Source organism: Salmo salar, chromosome ssa16 (assembly GCF_905237065.1).
Source record: "Salmo salar chromosome ssa16, Ssal_v3.1, whole genome shotgun sequence".
NCBI lineage: Eukaryota > Metazoa > Chordata > Actinopteri > Salmoniformes > Salmonidae > Salmo > Salmo salar.
The window spans coordinates 3,212,478-3,231,074 of NC_059457.1; the positions used below are offsets into that span (position 1 = coordinate 3,212,478).

Here is an 18,597-nt window from a genome sequence, read left to right on the forward strand (position 1 = left end):
ATTTAAAAGTATTGCAAGATCTGTAATCTGATTACAATATTTTTGCTGGTAACATAACTGATTACATGGCTGCCAGTTGGAGACTTTTGCATTTTTTTAAACACCTGAAACAGTTTTTTCCTGCAATCTAGAGCCATATTCATTATGCTTAATTTTATGTAAAAAAAATGGCAATTTTTCTGCATATGTAAGCATACCAGGTGAGCTGTTTGTATCCTCCTGACTTTTTTTTTTAAGAGACTAAATATGCTTCTTTGCATCTCTGCTAAAATCTGGGTAAAAGATTGAAAGGAATCTTATTCAGTACATTTAGTTATTGTTTGCTTTTATAAAGTCTACCAAATTTGCCAGTAGGCATGCCAGTCAGACAAGCTAGCTACACTAACTTGATTGATATCTTGAAATGAGGTTGAGAGATTGGGAACCTATCTGGGCTAGCTTAAACCAACTTCATTAATTTTGCTAGGTGGCTATTAATATTACAGAGAAACAGCAACAAGATTTTAAAATAAATACATTGAACTGGACAAATCTGAGGGGGCACGTGCCCCCTATGGGCAATGATTACAGTTAAAGTTTTTGTGTAATTCAATTACATGTAACTGATTACATGTGATTACATGTAATCAGTTACACCCCAACCCTGATCAAGTTATAGTGTTAGATGTTTACAGCAGCAACAGCCCTGTTAGAACACTGGAGCAATGATGCATTAAAGACAACAGGGACCACACAAGATGTGTAGCCTACATGATGTGTATGAGCCATTCTGGGATATCTTGTTTGGTGCCATTTTTCTGTTTATGTGATGTGACCGGGTTTCAGTGTGATGAAATAGAAACCAAGATGGACCCAAAATGATATCCTCACACTATATAAAAAGGCTACCGTTCAAGAGTAGAGTAGGGCTACTGGAGGGATTCCTCTGATGATGCACTTGGGCAATAGCACAGAATAGCCTATGCAGAAGACACATTAACCGAGCGTGGCGCGCACTATCGCATCCAAGAGCACAGCAATTACATTTGCTCTGCATGGACGTGACATTTAACACTGACAGGTCTGGTATGATTCATATGTAATCACGCAATGTCTACCGGGCACCCCTAAGCTATTTAAATACCGTGAACCTCCCCCATGTGCTCCATTGCTGCAGAAAAGCTGCATCCAGCCAGGGAAGAAGAGGCCAGCCGAAGACATTCCAACTCGCTTCTCAGTGTTGTTTCCACATCACTTTCACTAAACCTTCAAGGTGAGATATCAGATTTTGTGATCAAGCAATGGGATGGGTCATTCCTACTTTGCGTGCCTTTTGGACCTCATAACATTTGGGGAGGAAAGTACCTATTTCATTTTTGTGGGGTATTCTATCACTTTTAGTGGTCAAGCTCAAGCAGTCCTTAGCTGTGGTTTATTGGCCATATACCATATCCCGTGGGGCTTATTGCTTAATTATACCAGGCATTGTTGAATACTTGTTTCTGATTGGCTTGAAGGGCATTCTATTTCCCTATAATGCACGCTATATCAGCATGGTAGAATTCAATGGCTATCGTTCATTCTTGCATGTTCTATTCAGCTGCTTTTGAAAGCAAAAGTAAAATTGAAAACATTATTGGCATTGTTGAATTAGATTCTCATAATAGAAAGCTAAGACTGATGGTTTGGTTAGCTAAACTAGCGAATCTTTAAGGGATAATCAACGAGAGGCTATGCAACTCCGTGGAAGGTTAGTTCCACTTCGCTAGAGCGTCGTGGAGCACACCTTCCACATCGTTCATTATTCTCCAGAGAACGCATAGCCTCTCGTTGATTATCCCTTAAATAATTATAGGCAGATTGTTCACACATGGACCATGATATATTTCCACCATGTTAGGGACATACACGTATATCTGAAAGTGTTAACACATGTATATATCTAGATTTAGATTGTCCTTTATTCTATCACATTCATTTGTTTTCTTCAAATAATTATGAAACAAAGATTAATGAGTAAAATGTGTGTTATTTTCAGAACCAGCGCTTTTTTTGCACCCTATTTTTCCAAATAAGATTCAATATCAATAGAATGTTTAGTTGACCCCTTCTATCTCTGCAGGTTACCACAAAAATATACATAACATTTGATGGTATTGTTCAATTATTATTTTTAAATACTGACCTAACAGGATGGAATGAAGCACAACAGGGTATTAAGCAAAAAAACATGGTGGAACAACCAATAATGAATACAAGATCCTAACAGGGTGGAAATTTGGAGCCTAAAATAGCTGAATGCTGTTGTAGCAGTGTCATCAATTCAATGTCATATTCTAAACAGGCCCTTTACCATCGTTCTCCCCGAACCAGGAAGTATAAATAGCGTCCATGTCATGACACCATTGCCACTCCATAATAGTTTGTGGTCAGTTAGGCAGGGCAACCAGAGGCAGGAGCAGAAGGGTGCGGGAGAGAGATAGGCATTGCTATGGAGACCCAGTGTTGCTGGTCAAATAGGAGATAAAGATTTTATGCTGGGCTGCAGAGTGGGATGATATAACTAGCTGTTAGCAAACAATACATTTTTATATGATTTGAATATGATAAAAGGAATGTAATTTAGTTAAAATGCCATGTTACTAAAAAATGTGGGGAATGGGGATGGTAACTCCATATAGACAAGATAATAAAGCTCATACTTTCATTTAAAAACTGTAATTTAATATTCACTTCATAGCGGCCTCTGAGCTGACAGAAACACTGGACAAATAATAAATAATAATCATAACTGATTGGATTTATATAGCACCTTTCTACCAACTAAGGTGCTGAAAGTGCTTTACAAAATAAGGGGGAAACACCTCATCCACTAACAATGTGTGGATGCCAGAATCCTTACCACACATCAGCTAGCATGGTGGAGAGGTGAATGATATATACCAATTAATTAATTGTTTTGAGAGTTGACTCTTTGGCCTTCTATTCATTCTTGCTCTCTGCGATGATGTACTAGGGAAAACAAATGGAATCAGGATACAGTAGGTCTCTGACCCTGTCTCTCTCTCTCTCTCTCTCTCTCTCTCTCTCTCTCTCTCTCTCTCCCCTTTTGTCTTTGTCTCTCTGTCTTTCTATGGGTTTCTCTGGGTCTCTGGGTCTGTCTGTCTTTCAGATGACTACCAAGGAGAAGCTGATCACCCATGTGTTGGCTGGTGAGCCTGTTGGCTCCCGGAGCAAGGTGACAGTTGTTGGCGTCGGCATGGTTGGCATGGCCTCCGCAGTCAGCGTCCTGCTCAAGGTGAGACTGATAGAGGGGGTGGGGGGACCCCCTTACAAAAAAAGATTGCAGTTTTTAAACTGCAGTAAAAGTGCAGTAACTGTTGTCGACTGTGGTATTTTGGATGCAGTAATTGCAGAATAAGAGATTAGGGGAGTGGTGGAATGAAAGGGTGTAAGACTTTTAACCAGAGTGACAGGGGTATTAGGTGTTACAGTGTGAATTGTGGCGGCGGCGGCAGGGGGGGTATTAGGTAGTGGGAATGAGGGAGATCGAGGACAGAGGTAAGGGGTGTTTAGGTAAAGTGCATGAAAATGAATGAACATAAGAAGTTAGACAGACATGACTAGGACACAATGTCCAGGGTCGTGTTCATTTGGCACCAAACGGAAGAATACGTACCTAAACAGAGAGGGACTGCATGTACGTGTCCAATATGACATTGTTTTCTGTTGAAAAATGTAAATACAAAAAACAAATCTGTTGCATGCCCTAATGAACATGACCCAGGCCATTACCTCCATTGTTCTAACAGGTAAGAGAGAAGATTAGAGAAAATAACACAGGAAACTGTTCAAGGGCTCCAAGATCTCTGGTCTAAAAGCTAACCCCTCTGTATTCAGTCTGGCTTTGTCTTATACACCCCCAGCCAGAGAAAACAGGGTAAATGACGTGAAGCTGATAAGTGAAGTACATTCTGTAAATGTTTGATGGATTCCAGTTCTCTCTACCTCAGGGAGTGTCAGAAACATTGAGAGCCGTTTTTATACTCTAGCCATGGATACACCTTGCATTAACATCCCACTGGGCACACACTGGTTGAATCAACATGAAAACTACATTGATTGGACTGTGCCCAGTGGGATGTAGTTGTCATCATCCGATCAAGATGACCCGATCACTATCTGATCGAGATTTGTTGCGTCTACACATGGTATTAAAATGTGTCTCTTATCTGCCCACTGCATCCATATTGTGACCAAAATCCCTGGTCCCTCCCTGTATGCAAATTAATGTAACCTGCCTTGGACCTCCCATTATGACACAAGCTGTATAAATCGACAAAAAAACAGCACACTCATTTTTGTCAATAATTTTACACTCTCATCATTAGAAATGTGTAAAAGTGGGAATAGATAAAAAGTGCAAAGAATAATGCATGTAAAGCAAATACTATGACTTTATTAAGGAAAAAAGTGTCAAACTAAAAGTAGCCATGCATACAGAAAGCAATGTGCCTTTACGCATCAGTTTGGACATATCCTACAGTTTAGGGGAGAGTGTGGTAAATAGAGACATTTTTTTTACATTCAGCATCACTCCGTCAAGGGAAATATAGTATTATTTCAAACAAATATATATACATATATTTCAGGATGTTGTGTATCCCTAGAAATAAATCAGAATTCATGTAAACAGTACAGTTTTGAAAACATAATGGTCTTTTGGGACAACCTACTCCGGGTATGGGGTAAATAGGTTAAGTTAAGCTGCCTACACGTTTCTGTGCTGAATTAAACATTACCACTACCTTTTTAAAACCATGTCTACCTTTATTTCCTAAACACAATTTAAAACAATCACAATTGTTTTTTGTATTTTAATCATTTTAAGCATATTTTAAAACAAGCTTAACACCTTCCAAATACTTTGTACTTTTTTTAAAGCTTAACATAGGCCATTATTGCAGTATTACTTTAGTGCCTTGTTGCAAACAGGATGCATGTTTTGGAATATTTTTATTTTGTACAGGCTTCCTTTTTTTCACATATTCAATGGCTCCTTTTTTTTTTTTACCTATCTACCAAAAGGTGCCCGAAAACCTCCATGGTCTTTGTGGTTGAATCTGTGTTTGAAATGAACTGCTCGACTGAGGAACCTTACAGATAATTGTATGTGTGGGGTACAGAGATGAGGTAGTAATTCAAAAATCATGTTAAACACTATTATTGCACACAGAGTGAGTCTTATTATGTGACTTGTTAAGCACATTTTTCTCCTGAACTTATAACGAAGGGATTGAATACTTATTGACTCAAGACATTTGATTTTGTTATTAATTTGTCAAAACAATTTGACATTATGGGGTATTGTGGTTAGGTCAGTAGGCAAAAATCTTAATTTAATCCATTTCAAATTCAGGCTGTAACACAACAAAATTTGAAAAAAGTAAAGAGGTACTATCTAAGAGATACTATCTAAAGGCATTGTACCGCTTTATTATTTTCATATCTGATATAGCAACGGAATTAGACTATTCACATTACCAAAAAAGTTGATAAGCGTGGAGCAGCTATCCGTCAATATTGCCACAGCACTGTCCAGAATGAACAACGGACGGGTGTTGGGATGGTCACCCAATACCGCGTCCAGCTCTGACTAAAATGGATATCGGGCACTCCCGTTCCCACTCCTGCTATTGCAGTCCTTGGCCTTTCTGTACAACGTTTCAAATATTAGATTTTGCGCTGGCATTGGACATGGAATGGGGGAACCCTTTTTCCCATTGGAGACAATATCTTTTTATAAATAGGCCTCTTCATTTCTATGTGCGTTATCTAATTTCAATTGGACTGTGCATCCGACCACAGTGCCAGTAGGCACTTCCCACAGGGCAAAAACTGGTTGAATCAAAGTTGTTTCCACGTCATTTCGACCCCCAAAAAATCTATGTGATGGCGTTGAATCGACAGGGGATACTGATTGGATTTGCAAAAGTAATCAACATAAGGGCGTCTCATCTTTTTTGGTCACCATGTCATTGAACCTACAATAAATCCAATGACGTGGTGACATTTGTTGTTGATTTCATGTTTAATTCACATTAGTTGACAACTCAAGCAAATGTACACTGAACAAAAATATAAATGTAACATGCAACAATTTCAAAGATTTTACTGCGTGGCAGTTCATATAAGGAACTCAGTTACATTTAACATTGACATTTAAGTCATTTAGCAGACGCTCTTATCCAGAGCGACTTACAAGTTAATTGAAATAAATTCATTCGGCCCTAATCTATGGATTTCACATGACTGGGAATACAGATATGCATCTTAAAAAATGGTAGGGGAATGGATCAGAAAACGAGTATCTGGTGTGAACACTATTTGCCTCATGCAACGTGACACATCTCCTTCACATAGAGTTGATCAGACTGTTGATTGTGGCTTGTGGAATGCTGTCCCACTCCTCCTTAATCCCTGTACAAAGTTTCTGGATATTGGCGGGAACACGCTGTCGTGCACGTCGATCCAGTGCATCCCAAACATGCTCAATGGGTGACATGTCTGCCGAGTATGCAGGCCATGGGAGAACTGGTACATTTCCAGCTTCCAGGATTTGTGTACAGATCTTTGAGGCATGGGGCCATGCATTATCAAGCTTGAAAGATGAGGAGATGGCGGCGGATGAACTGCACGACAATGGGCCTCAGGATCTCGCCACGCTATCGCTGAGCATTCAAATTGCCATTAATAAAATGCAATTGTGTTTATTGTCCATAGCTTATATCTGGCCATACCATAACCCCACCGCCACCATGGTGCACTCTGTTCACAACTTTGACATCAGCAAACCGCTCGCTCACACATCTGCCATCGGCCCGGTTCAGTTGAAACCGGGATTAATCTGTGAAGAGCACACTTCTCCAGCGTGCCAGTGGCCATCGAAGGTGAGCATTTGCCCACTGAAGTCGAACTGCAGGCAGGTCAAGACCCTGGTGAGGACAATCTTCGGTTGTGCAAACCCACAGTTTCATCAGCTGTCCGGATGGCTGGTCTCAGACGATCCCACAGGTGAAGAAGCCAGATGTGGAGATGCTGGTCTGGCGTCGTTACACATGGTCTGCGGTTTCGAGGCTGGTTGGACGTACTGTCAGATTCTCTAAAATGACCCTGAAGGCAGCTTATGGTAGAGAAATTAACATTCACTTATCTGGCAACAGCTCTGGTGGACATTCCTGCGGTCACCATGCCAATTGCACGCTCCTTCAGAACTTGAGACATCTCTGGCATGTGACAAAACTGCACATTTTAGAGTAACCTTTTATTGTCCCCAGCACAAGGTGCACCACTGTAATGATCATGCTGTTTAATTAGCGTCTTTATATGCCACACCTGTCAGGTGGATGGATTATCTTGGCAAAGGAGAAATGCTCACTAACAGGAATGTAAAGAAATGTGTGAGAAATAAGCCTTTTGTGCGTATGAAACTTTCTGGGTTCTTTTATTTCACTCATGAAACATGGGACCAACACTTTATATTTATATTTTTGTAAATCAAAACTAGACATTGAACTGACGTCTGCGCCCAGTGGGTTGATTTTTAATGAAGACCAACGTCTTAATTCTGGAGAAATTGTAGAGATATATTTGTCCATATTTACTTTCCTCTGACACATTGGTGTGTTTGGCTTCCGGGTTCAGCGAGCATTGTGTCAAGAAGCAGTGCGGCTTGGCAGGGTCATGTTTTGGAGGACGCACGGCTCTCGACCTTCAACCTTCGTACGGGAGTTATAGCGATGGGACAAGATTGTAACTTCCTTTTGGATATCACGAAATTGGGGAGAAAAAGGGGGTAAACATTTTTTTTTTAAGTGAAAAAAGACCTATAAAGTTATAAACAAGGCTCCTGACTATTGCGTCCCAAATGACACCTATTCCCTATTGTACTACCTTTGACCAGAACCCTATGGGCCATTTTTTGTTTCCTGACTGGCATAGGTTGTGTCCCAAAACATCTCTTTCCATGACATACTGTAGATTGAGCAGATTAATCCAGGTGAAAGCTATGATCTCTTATTGGTGTCACTTGTTAAATCCACTTCAATCAGTATAGATGAAGGGGAAGAGACAGGTTAAAGAAGGATTTTTAAGGCACTCAGATGGTGAATGGGCATGATTAAAGATTTAAGTGCCTTTGAACGGGTTATAGTAGGTGCTAGGCGCACCGGTTTGAGTGTGTCAAGAACTGCAATGCTGCTGGGTTTTTCATGCTCAACAGTTTTTCCCATGTGTATCAAGAATGATCCACCACACAAAGGACATCCAGCCAACTTGACACAACTGTGGGAAGCATTGGATTCAACATGGGCCAACATCCCCGTGGAATGCTTTTGTCACCTTGTAGAGTCCATGCTCCGACGAATTAAGGCTGTTCTGTGGGAAAAAGAGTGTGCAACTTGATATTCGGAATGTGTTCCTAATATTTTGTACACTCAATGTATTGTCATACACCCTGTGGGCCCTGGTCAACAGTAGTACACTAAATAGGGAATAGAGTGCCATTAGGGATGCAAACTAAGCCAGTGAGGAAACAAAGGCTTACAGGAAATAGACCTCTGCTGAGAGCTGTGCATGTCAAGTCTGCCGAGGTGATCTGAGTGGAGTGAGCCGGAGGTAACTGGTGGGCTGCCAGTGTGTTTTTTCCAGGGCTTGTGTTATAACAAATCAGTAGAAGCTTGTTTTATCCAGTTGTTCAATAGGCCTATGTGGCATGAGACTGGTGTCAATGAGACAATGGACTGGAGGGAAGTGGTTTTAGGCCTCTAAGTGTGAGATGGGCCTGGTCAGTTGTCAAAATAAAACACAGTGAAAATGCATTTTAGACATAACTACTTTTTATATAGGTTATATTGTTAAACACTACAAAGTGTACTACTAAATAATGATCCTTCCACCATTAAATGTATTAGTAAAATGGAGCAGGGACAGTTTCCCTGGACACAAATAAACCATAGTCCGCGACTAAAAAGTACTTTCAACGGTGAAATAGCTTTTTATGCCAAAATGTTGCCCTAATTTGTGCCTGGGAAACTAGCCCCTTATGTACAGTATAGCCATATACTTTTCTATATGGAGTATATTCCTGAACCATAATATTCCTTGTTTGCATGTGTTGACCAGGACCTGTGCGATGAGCTGTGCCTGATTGACGTGATGGAAGATAAACTGAAGGGTGAGGTCATGGACCTGCAGCATGGCAGCCTCTTCTGCAAGACTCACAAGATTGTGGGCGACAAGGGTGAGTGAAGAGTCATACACTTATGCACACACACTGAAACACATATACGCACAAACGAGTTGTGCACACACACACACACACACAAACATAAACATGCACACACAAGTTGAGCAGACACACAAAGGCACACACACACAAAGGCACACACATACCACACACACATATTTGTTGCGGGGGTGCTTCGGAACACTAGGTTGCATTTGTGTGTGTTTAACGTGCATCTTATTTCTCACTCAAGACTACAGTACGACTGCCCACTCCAAGGTGGTGGTGGTCACAGCCGGTGCTCGTCAGCAAGAGGGTGAGAGCCGTCTGAACCTGGTGCAGCGTAACGTCAACATCTTCAAATTCATAATTCCCCAGATCGTCAAGTACAGCCCCAACGCCATCCTGCTGGTCGTCTCCAATCCTGGTACGAGAGGAGAGAGGGATAAGAGAGAATGAGAGAGAGAGAGAGAGAGAGAGAGAGAGAGAGAGAGAGAGAGATGGATGGATGGATGAGAGCGAGAAAGAGAGAGAGCAATAGAACAGGAAGGTAGACAGATGGAGAGTACTATAGATAGAAAAGTGAAATTGAAGGTAATTCGGTTCAACATCGTCTAGTGACTTGATCATTACTCTAGCATTATAATAAGTCATTGATAGGTTTGAATAATTTTAGTCCTGGGCTGGAACAAAAGCCTGCTCATCCTGTAGCTTTCCATGATCAGGGTCAGGTTACATTACCATTAACAACTCCACGGTCCTATTGCTGACAACTCCTATAAAATGTGTCACCCCTTCACCCCTCCTCCCCTCTCTTTCGGTCCCCACTGTATGACCAATCTGCAAAGTCAATATAGGCTATACAGTGAAGATTTCTTCAAAGAAAAAATATAATTTAAGGTTAGGCATAATGTTAGTGGTATGGTTAAGGATAGGGTAAAGGTTAGGGTTTGTTTTGTTTTGTTAACTCAGATTGTGCTAATATTTGTCACCCCCCTTCTTCCCCCATCCCAGTTGACATCCTAACCTACGTGGCTTGGAAGCTGAGTGGTTTCCCCCGTCACCGCGTCATCGGTTCCGGCACCAACCTGGACTCTGGTCGTTTCCGCCACCTGATGGGCGAGAAGCTACACCTTCACCCATCCAGCTGTCACGGCTGGATCATTGGAGAACACGGAGACTCCAGCGGTATGTAGGCTATGGCTTCAAATACACTCCACACCGGAACCTGTCTGTCTGATTACAATATTGTGGAAGACCTTCACGTACATTGGTACTGTGTCTATGACAGACTGACTGGATGCCTGTCTCTTCTCTTTCTCCCAGTGCCCGTATGGAGCGGTGTGAATGTTGCCGGTGTTTCCCTGAAGGGCCTGAACCCAGACATGGGCACAGACGCAGACAAGGAGGACTGGAAGCACGTCCACAAGATGGTGGTCGACGGGTGAGTCTTATAAACACAATTCGCTATATGTTCAACTTTATCTTTATTTATCTAGGGTCATGTTAATCAGGGCTCACCCTTTTAAAAATGTTTGCAATGGGAAACGCGTTACTTAGTGGAGAAGTTCAGATAGTACTCCATTCATACAGTACTCACTCCTTTTCTTCCGTTTCATGCCTAATGAACACAATGGTTCAGGCAAGTCAGTAAAGAACAAACTCTTATTTACAATGACAGCCTACCCCGGCCAATTGTGCGCCGCCCTATGGGTCTCCCAATCACAGCCAGATGTGATTCAGCCTGGATTTCAACCAGGCATAACAGTGTCACCTCTTGCACTGAGATGCAGTGCATTAGACCGCTGCACCACTCGGGAGCCCTAATTGTTCAGTAAAATAGAGCTCAAAGACTACTGTAGCACATGAATATACAGTCGTGGCCAAAAGTTTTGAGAATGACACAAATATAAATTTTCACAAAGTTTGCTGCTTCAGTATCTTTAGATATTTTTGTTAGATGTTACTATGGAATACTGAAGTATAATTACAAGCATTTCATAAGTGTTAAAGGCTTTTTTTGACAATTACATGAAGTTGACGCAAAGAGTAAATATTTGCAGTGTTGACCCTTCTTTTTCAAGACCTCTGCAATCCGCCCTGGCATGCTGTCAATTAACTTCTGGGCCACATCCTGACTAATGGCAGCCCATTCTTGCATAATCAATGCTTGGAGTTTGTCAGAATGTGTGAGTTTTTGTTTGTACACCCGCCTCTTGAGGATTGACCACAAGTTCTCAATGGGATTAAGGTCTGGGGATTTTCCTGGCCATGGACCCAAAATATCAATGTTTTGTTCCCCGAGCCACTTAGTTATCACTTTTGCCTCATGGAAGGGTGCTCCATCATGCTGGAAAAGGCATTGTTCGTCACCAAACTTTTCCTGGATGGTTGGGAGAAGTTGATCTTGGAGGATGTGTTGGTACCATTCTTTATCCATGGCTGTGTTCTTAGGCAAAATTGTGAGTGAGCCCACTCCCTTGGCTGAGAAGCAACCCCACACATGAATGGTCTCAGGATGCTTTACTGTTGGCATGACACAGGACTGATGGTAGCGCTCACCTTTTCTTCTCTGGACAAGCTTTTTTCCGGATGCCCCAAACAATCGGAAAGGGGATTCATCAGAGAAAATGACTCTACCCCAGTCCTCAGCAGTCCAATCGCTGTACCTTTTGCAGAATATAAGTCTGTCCCTGATGTTTTTCCTGGAGAGAAGTGGCTTCTTTGCTGCCCTTCTTGACACCAGGCCATCTTCCAAAAGTCTTCACCTCACTGTGCATGCAGATGCACCCACACCTGCCTGCTGCCATTCCTGAGTAAGCTCTGTACTGGTGGTGCCCCGATCCCGCAGCTGAATCAATTTTAGGAGACGTTCTTGGCGCTTGCTGGACTTTCTTGGGCGCGCTGAAGCCTTCTTCACAACAATTGAACCACTCTCCTTGAAGTTCTTGATGATCCTATAAATGGTTGATTTAGGTGCAATCTTACTGGCAGCAATATCATTGCCTGTGAAGCCCTTTTTGTGTAAAGCAATGATGACGGCACGTGTTTCCTTGCAGGTAACCATGGTTGACAGAGGAAGAACAATGATTCCAAGCACCACCCTCCTTTTGAAGCTTCCAGTCTGTAATTCGAACTCAATCAGCATGACAGAGTGATCTCCAGCCTTGTCCTCGTCAACACTCATGCCTCTGTTAACGAGAGAATCACTGACATGATGTCAGCTGGTCCTTTTTTGGCAGGGCTGAAATGCAGTGTAAATGTTTTTTGGTGATTAATTTCATTTGCATGGCAAAGAGGGACTTTGCAATTAATTGCAATTCATCTGATCACTTTCATGACATTCTGGAGTATATGCAAATTGCCATCATACAAAAGAGGCGGCAGACTTTGTGAAAATTCATATTTGTGTCATTCTCAAAACTTTTGGCCATGACTGTACTATTTATAAAATTAGAAACCTGATGTAGTGAACTTGTAGTCTGTCATACTTGGAAATACTCTGCTTTTAGGGCCAGTTTCATGGACACAGCCTCGTCCGGGACTAAAAAGCATACTCAATGTTGAATCTCCGTTGGAATAGATTTTTAGTCCAGGATTCGGCTTAATCTGGAAAGTGGTCCATAGAGTTGAACTCCAAATGAATCAGTCTATACTGTATAAATCATTAACACAATGGTTGAGTTAGAGTTAAATTACTACAGGCCTAAAAAAATCGAATGGAGTAATGAGGAAAGAATTTGGAAAACATGCTGGACTAACACAGTAAGCACTGACGCGTAGTCAGTGCTTACTGTGTTAGTCCAGCATGTTTTCCAAATTCTTTCCTCATTACTCCATTAGATTTTTTTAGGCCTGTAGTAATGACTAAAGCCTTTTACTTGTTGTTATGGAATGCTGTAGACTGTAATGGCATTACCGTTAATTACACATTTTTACAAGTAATTCACAACCCACTTAATAACTACATTAATGGCATTTGTCCCTGCTGTTTTCAAAATAGACTAAATATACAAAACTTCCAGAACGCTACACTGCTATGATCCTTATTGATGTCACTTCAATCATGTCTATGTGTATGTGTGCCATTCAAAGGGTGAATGGGTGAGAAAAAAAAACGTCAGGCACACTGGTTTGTGTCAAGAACTGCAACACTGCTGGGTTTTACACGCTCAACAGTATCCCGTCTGTATTGTTAGGTTCCAATTACCAGAGTAAGAACTCAACGGACACTATGAAAGCTTAAACCAAGTTTATTCATTCCCAGAGGGTCGAACAGCTGAACCGACAAAAACATATTCACACAAGCACTGATATATATTTTTTTTATTACCCCCTTTTTCATGGTATCCAATTGGTAGTAGTTACTGTCTTGTCTCATCGCTGCAACTCCCGTACAGACTCGGGAGAGGCGAAGTTCGAGAGTCATGCGTCCTCCAAAACACAACCCAACCAAGCCACACTGCTTCTTGACACAACACACATCTAACCCGGAAGCCAGCCGCACCAATGTGTCGGAGGAAACACCATACACCTAGCGACCTGGTCAGCGTGCACTGCGCCCAGACCGCCACAGGAGTCGCTAGTGCCTGATGAGACAAGGATATCCCTGCCGGCCAAACCCTCCCTAACCCGGACGACGCAATTGTGTCGCAGCCCCATGGGCCTCCTGGTCACAGCCGGCTGCGAAAGAGCCTGGACTCGAACCCAGAATCTCTGGTGGCACAGCTAGCGCTGCGATGCAGTGCCTTAGACCACTGCGCCACCCGGGAGGCCTAAGCACTGATATTTAACCCTCTCCTCCTACACATCTGAACAGCCAATGCATCTCTGTTGCTAGACATAACCTTAGTGATATCTGTTCTTCCTCTCTTCATCTGACCTGACCTCTGCCCCAAAGTCCTCACTCCTCCCCAACTCACGGCTGTCATGGTGACTGGTACCAGACTGTGTCTCTTCTCCTCCCAGAGGCTCCCTCCAATAGGATCCCTGATGGCTAACAATAACATATCCTGACATAATGTAAACGTTATACATTAACCTCTCTCCCTCAGTGACATGAATAAGTATATTTAATATTCTCAGAACCCAACAGTATCAAGAATGGTCCACCACCCAACGGACATCCAGCCAACTTGACACAACTGTGGGTGGGAAGCATTGGTGTCAACATGGGCCAGCATCCTTGTGTTTAATGCTTTCGACACCTTGTAGAGTCCATGCCCCGACCAAAAGAATGGGGGTGCAACTCAATATTAGGAAAGTGTTCCTAATGTTTGCTATACTAGTGTATATTTTCCACTAATGGTTTTTAGCATTTACAACAGGAAAAACTACCCATATTTCCTAAAAAATTTGATGGTTGTTTTAAATTTTTTATAAAAGTTATACCTATCTTATAGGTTAAAGAGGTGTGTACAAAAGTGTTATGTTAGAAGTGTAGGTTTAAGGTGTGTGTATAAAGGTGTTATGAAGGTTACACATATGCTATATATATATATATATATATATATATATATATATATATATATATATATATATATATATATATATATATATATATATATATATATAGGTTATATAGATGTGTTTAAAGGTATTTGTATATGTAATATACACTATATATACAAAAGTATGTGGACTCCCGTTCAAATTAGTGGATTCGACTATTTCAGCCACGTGTGAAATCGAGCACACAGCCATCCAATCTCCATAGACAAACAGAGCTCAGTGACTTTCAATGTGGAACCGTCATAGGATGCCACCTTTCCAACAAGTCAGTTCTTCAAATTTCTGCCCTGCTAGAGCTGCCACGATCAACTGTAAGTGCTGTTATTGTGAAGTGGAAACGTCTAGGAGCAACATGGCTCAGCCACAAAGTGGTAGGCCACACAAGCTCACAGAACGGGACCGCTGAGGGCTGAAGTTCGTAGTGCGTAAAACATGTTCTGTCCTCGGTTGCAACACTCACTACCGAGTTTCAAACTGCCTCTGGAAGCAAAGTCAAGAACTGTCTGACAAGAACTCCAACAGACAAAATTGGGTTTGGCGGATGCCAGGAGAATGCTACCTGCCTGAATGCATAGTGCCAACTGCAAAGTTTGTTGGAGGAGGAATAATGGTCTGGGGATGTTTTTCATGTTTCAGGCTAGGCCCCTTAGTTCCAGTGAAGGGAAATGTTAATGCTACAGCATACAGCGACATTCTAGACAATTCTGTGCTTCCAAATTTGTGGCAACAGTTTGGGAAGGCCGCCGTGCACAAAGTGAGGTCCAGACAGCAATGGTTTGTCGAGATCAGTGTTGAAGAACTTGACTAGCCTGCATAGAGCCCTGACCTCAACCCCATCAAACCCCTTTGGGATGAACTGGAACGCCTACTGTGACCCAGGCGTAATCACCGAACATCAGTGCTCGACATCACTAATGCTCTTGTGGCTGAATGGAAGCAAGTCCCCGCAGCAATGTTCCGACATCTAGTGGAAGCCTTCCTAGAAGAGTGGAGGCTTTTATAGCAGCAAAGGGAGGACCAACTCCATATTAATTGCTATGATTTTGCAATGAAATGTTCGATGAGCAGGTGTCCACATACTTCTGGTCATGTAGTGTATGTTTGTATCTTGAATGTTCCCCTCTAACTCCTCCCCTCGTTTCACTCTATGTCATATAGTGCCTATGAGGTCATCAAGCTGAAGGGTTACACCTCCTGGGCTATCGGCATGTCCGTCGCTGACCTGGTTGAGAGCATCCTGAAGAACCTCCACAAAGTCCACCCTGTGTCCACCCTGGTCAAGGTAAGAATACCATATGCTGGGAGTCCATCTGCCATAATGGGACAGATGCAATGTTGCGTCCTCCTCATTGTCTGTGGTTGTAGACTAGGAGTAAAGTATTTCTTTGAATTTTTTTTTATAGTCTCAAACCGACATGCAATCTATATATATGCCAAAGCATATACTGTAGCCAATGCTTGTTAAGACTGAAGATGTAAGGATTAAGTTGGCACACACATGCTAATATGCCCCCCCCCCCACATACACACGCCTACCTCTCATGTACACACATGCCCCTCCGCCCACCCCACCCAAACCAACACTCCAGCTGTGTTGGCCCCTAACCAGTTTCTCTCTTTGCCTCCATCCATCCCCCTCCCTATCTCAGGGAATGCACGGTGTGAAGGAGGAGGTGTTTCTCAGCGTGCCCTGCGTGCTGGGAAACAGCGGTCTGACCGACGTCATCCACATGACTCTGAAGCCCGAGGAGGAGAAGCAGCTGAGCAACAGTGCCGAGACCCTATGGGGCGTACAGAAAGAGCTCACCTTGTAAAGAGTCCTGAGTGCCCTTCTGTAACATCCCCAACCCCCAATCCCACCTTCTGTATACCCGTCCTTGTTCTCCCCTATATTCTAACTATTGATGGTACAAATGAAGCCTTTTAGGCAGGATCAATTATGTACAGTAGCTTAGTTGAAAAGCCAATGGGAGCTCGTTTTGGCCTCCGATAAAAATTATTATTATGAGTGGGAGAAGTATCTGGTATGATGTCGAATTTGGAGGGGTCATTTTGCTGTTTCTAGATATTAATGTCTTGGCTTGTACTATGTCATCGATGTTTCTCATCTTCTTCACACTCTTTTGCTGTTAATGTTTTAGAAAGTGATTGAAATTGTGAGCAGGTTGATTTCCACCATTACACTCTTTGTTTAGTGTGTGCGAGAGTTGGCCAGAGCCATTCAGTTGCAAAACTAACCGTAAGTGCACGGATGCGAGTCTCTCTCAATGAAAGGTGAGTTTGTTTGGTATCGGTAGAAAGTAAGACTAGGACCAGGTCTGAAGAAAGGCAGTGGGTTATAACACACTGCCAATTGCACTGTACCTGCTGTTTTGTATGTCAAAAATAAAAAGCGTTATAAACGGAGAACTTATTGGAATTGTCTGGGCGCTCACATAAAAAAAAATCTGATGGCACTTTCCAATGTTATGTTTAGAGTTAAAACCTGAGCTGTAAGTAACTGTTGGTGACAATCCTGCTTGTCGCCAGTGTTCTGTGCACCCTAAATGTCTGCTCAGTTTTGTCACCATTAATGATGATTTCTTAAAATCGGTCTCTCCATGTGGCTTTGGACTGAAGCCTCAGTGGCCCAAACTCCGCTGTGATGGTACTGCGATAAAGGCCTATATAGTTATTATGCGCTGAACTGGAACTACGGCGCTGTACTGTGCTTGTCAAGGCAGCTGGATGTACATATGATCCGATTTTCTTCACCACCAACCAAATAAAACTACCAGGATGAAACAAGCCTCTCTTTTGTCACTCTCTGTGTGTCTGTGCACGTGTGAGCTATACCATGCCTGTATGGGAGTTTTGTGTTTACGTGTTAGAATTGCAGCTGATTCAACTGATTCTTCTAGGCAGAGTTGCAAAGAAAAGGCCATATCTCAGACTGGCCAATAAATATAAAAGATTAAGATGGGCAAAAGAACACAGACACTGGACAGAGGAACTCTGCCTAGAAGGCCAGCATCCCAGAGTCGCCTTTTCACTATTGATGTTGAGACTGGTGTTTTGCGGGTACTATTTGCCAGTTGAGGACTTGTGAAGTGTCTGTTTCTCAAACTAGACACTCTAATGTACTTGTCCTCTTGCTCACTTGTGCACCGGGTCCTCCCACTCCTCTTTCTATTCTGGTTAGAGCCAGTTTGCGCTGTTCTGTGAAGGGAGTAGTACACAACAATGTACGAGATCTTCAGTTTCTTGGCAATTTCTCGCATTGAATAGCCTTAATTTCTCAGAACAAGAATAGACTGATGAGTTGCAGAAGAAAATTATTTGTTTCTGGACATTTTGAGCCTGTAATCGAACCCACAAATGCTGATGCTCCAGATACTCAACCAGTCTAAAGAAGGCCAGTTATATTGCTTCTTTAAACAGTTTTCAGCTTTGCTAACATAATTGCAAAAGGGTTTTCTAATGATCAATTATTCTTTTAAATTGATAAACTTTTATTAGCTAACAACATGCCATTGGAACACAGGTGTTGTTGCTGATAATGGGCCTCTGTGTTGATATTCCATTCAAAATCAGCCGTTTCCAGCTACAATAGTCATTTACAACATTAACAATGTCTACACTGTATTTCTGATCAATTTGATGTTATTTTAATGGACAAAAAAATTGCTTTTCTTTCCAAATCAAGGACATTTCTAAGTGACCCCAAACTTTTGAACGGTAGTGTAACTTTATTAGAACAGCTGAGAACTTGAAGTGGACAGGAAAAGAATAATAAAACACATGCGAAGCAGAAGCAGTAAAACAACTAAAATGTTCCTTTT

The 18,597-nt window shown here is 42.1% G+C and overlaps 1 protein-coding gene across 1 annotated transcript; it reads left to right on the forward strand.

Moving 5' to 3' along the window:
- The first annotated feature begins 909 nt into the window (after positions 1 to 909).
- Positions 910 to 17,563, forward strand: LOC106573043 (L-lactate dehydrogenase A chain). The gene is made up of 8 exons (XM_014147666.2): positions 910 to 1,252; positions 3,152 to 3,277; positions 9,163 to 9,280; positions 9,519 to 9,692; positions 10,280 to 10,453; positions 10,592 to 10,709; positions 15,935 to 16,058; positions 16,426 to 17,563. Exons 2-8 carry the CDS (start codon positions 3,152 to 3,154, stop codon positions 16,588 to 16,590), a joined length of 999 nt encoding a protein of 332 aa, XP_014003141.1. The 5' UTR covers positions 910 to 1,252; the 3' UTR covers positions 16,591 to 17,563.
- The last annotated feature ends 1,034 nt before the right edge of the window (positions 17,564 to 18,597 follow it).

Excerpts from the sequence above, each read along its gene's own strand:
- LOC106573043 (XM_014147666.2), top strand. The coding sequence starts at position 3,152 with ATGACTACCAAGGAGAAGCTGATCACCCATGTGTTGGCTGGTGAGCCT. Across the intron at positions 3,278-9,162 it reads CAGTCAGCGTCCTGCTCAAG|GACCTGTGCGATGAGCTGTG; the intron begins GTGAGACTGATA and ends TGTGTTGACCAG. Across the intron at positions 10,454-10,591 it reads AGAACACGGAGACTCCAGCG|TGCCCGTATGGAGCGGTGTG; the intron begins GTATGTAGGCTA and ends TCTTTCTCCCAG.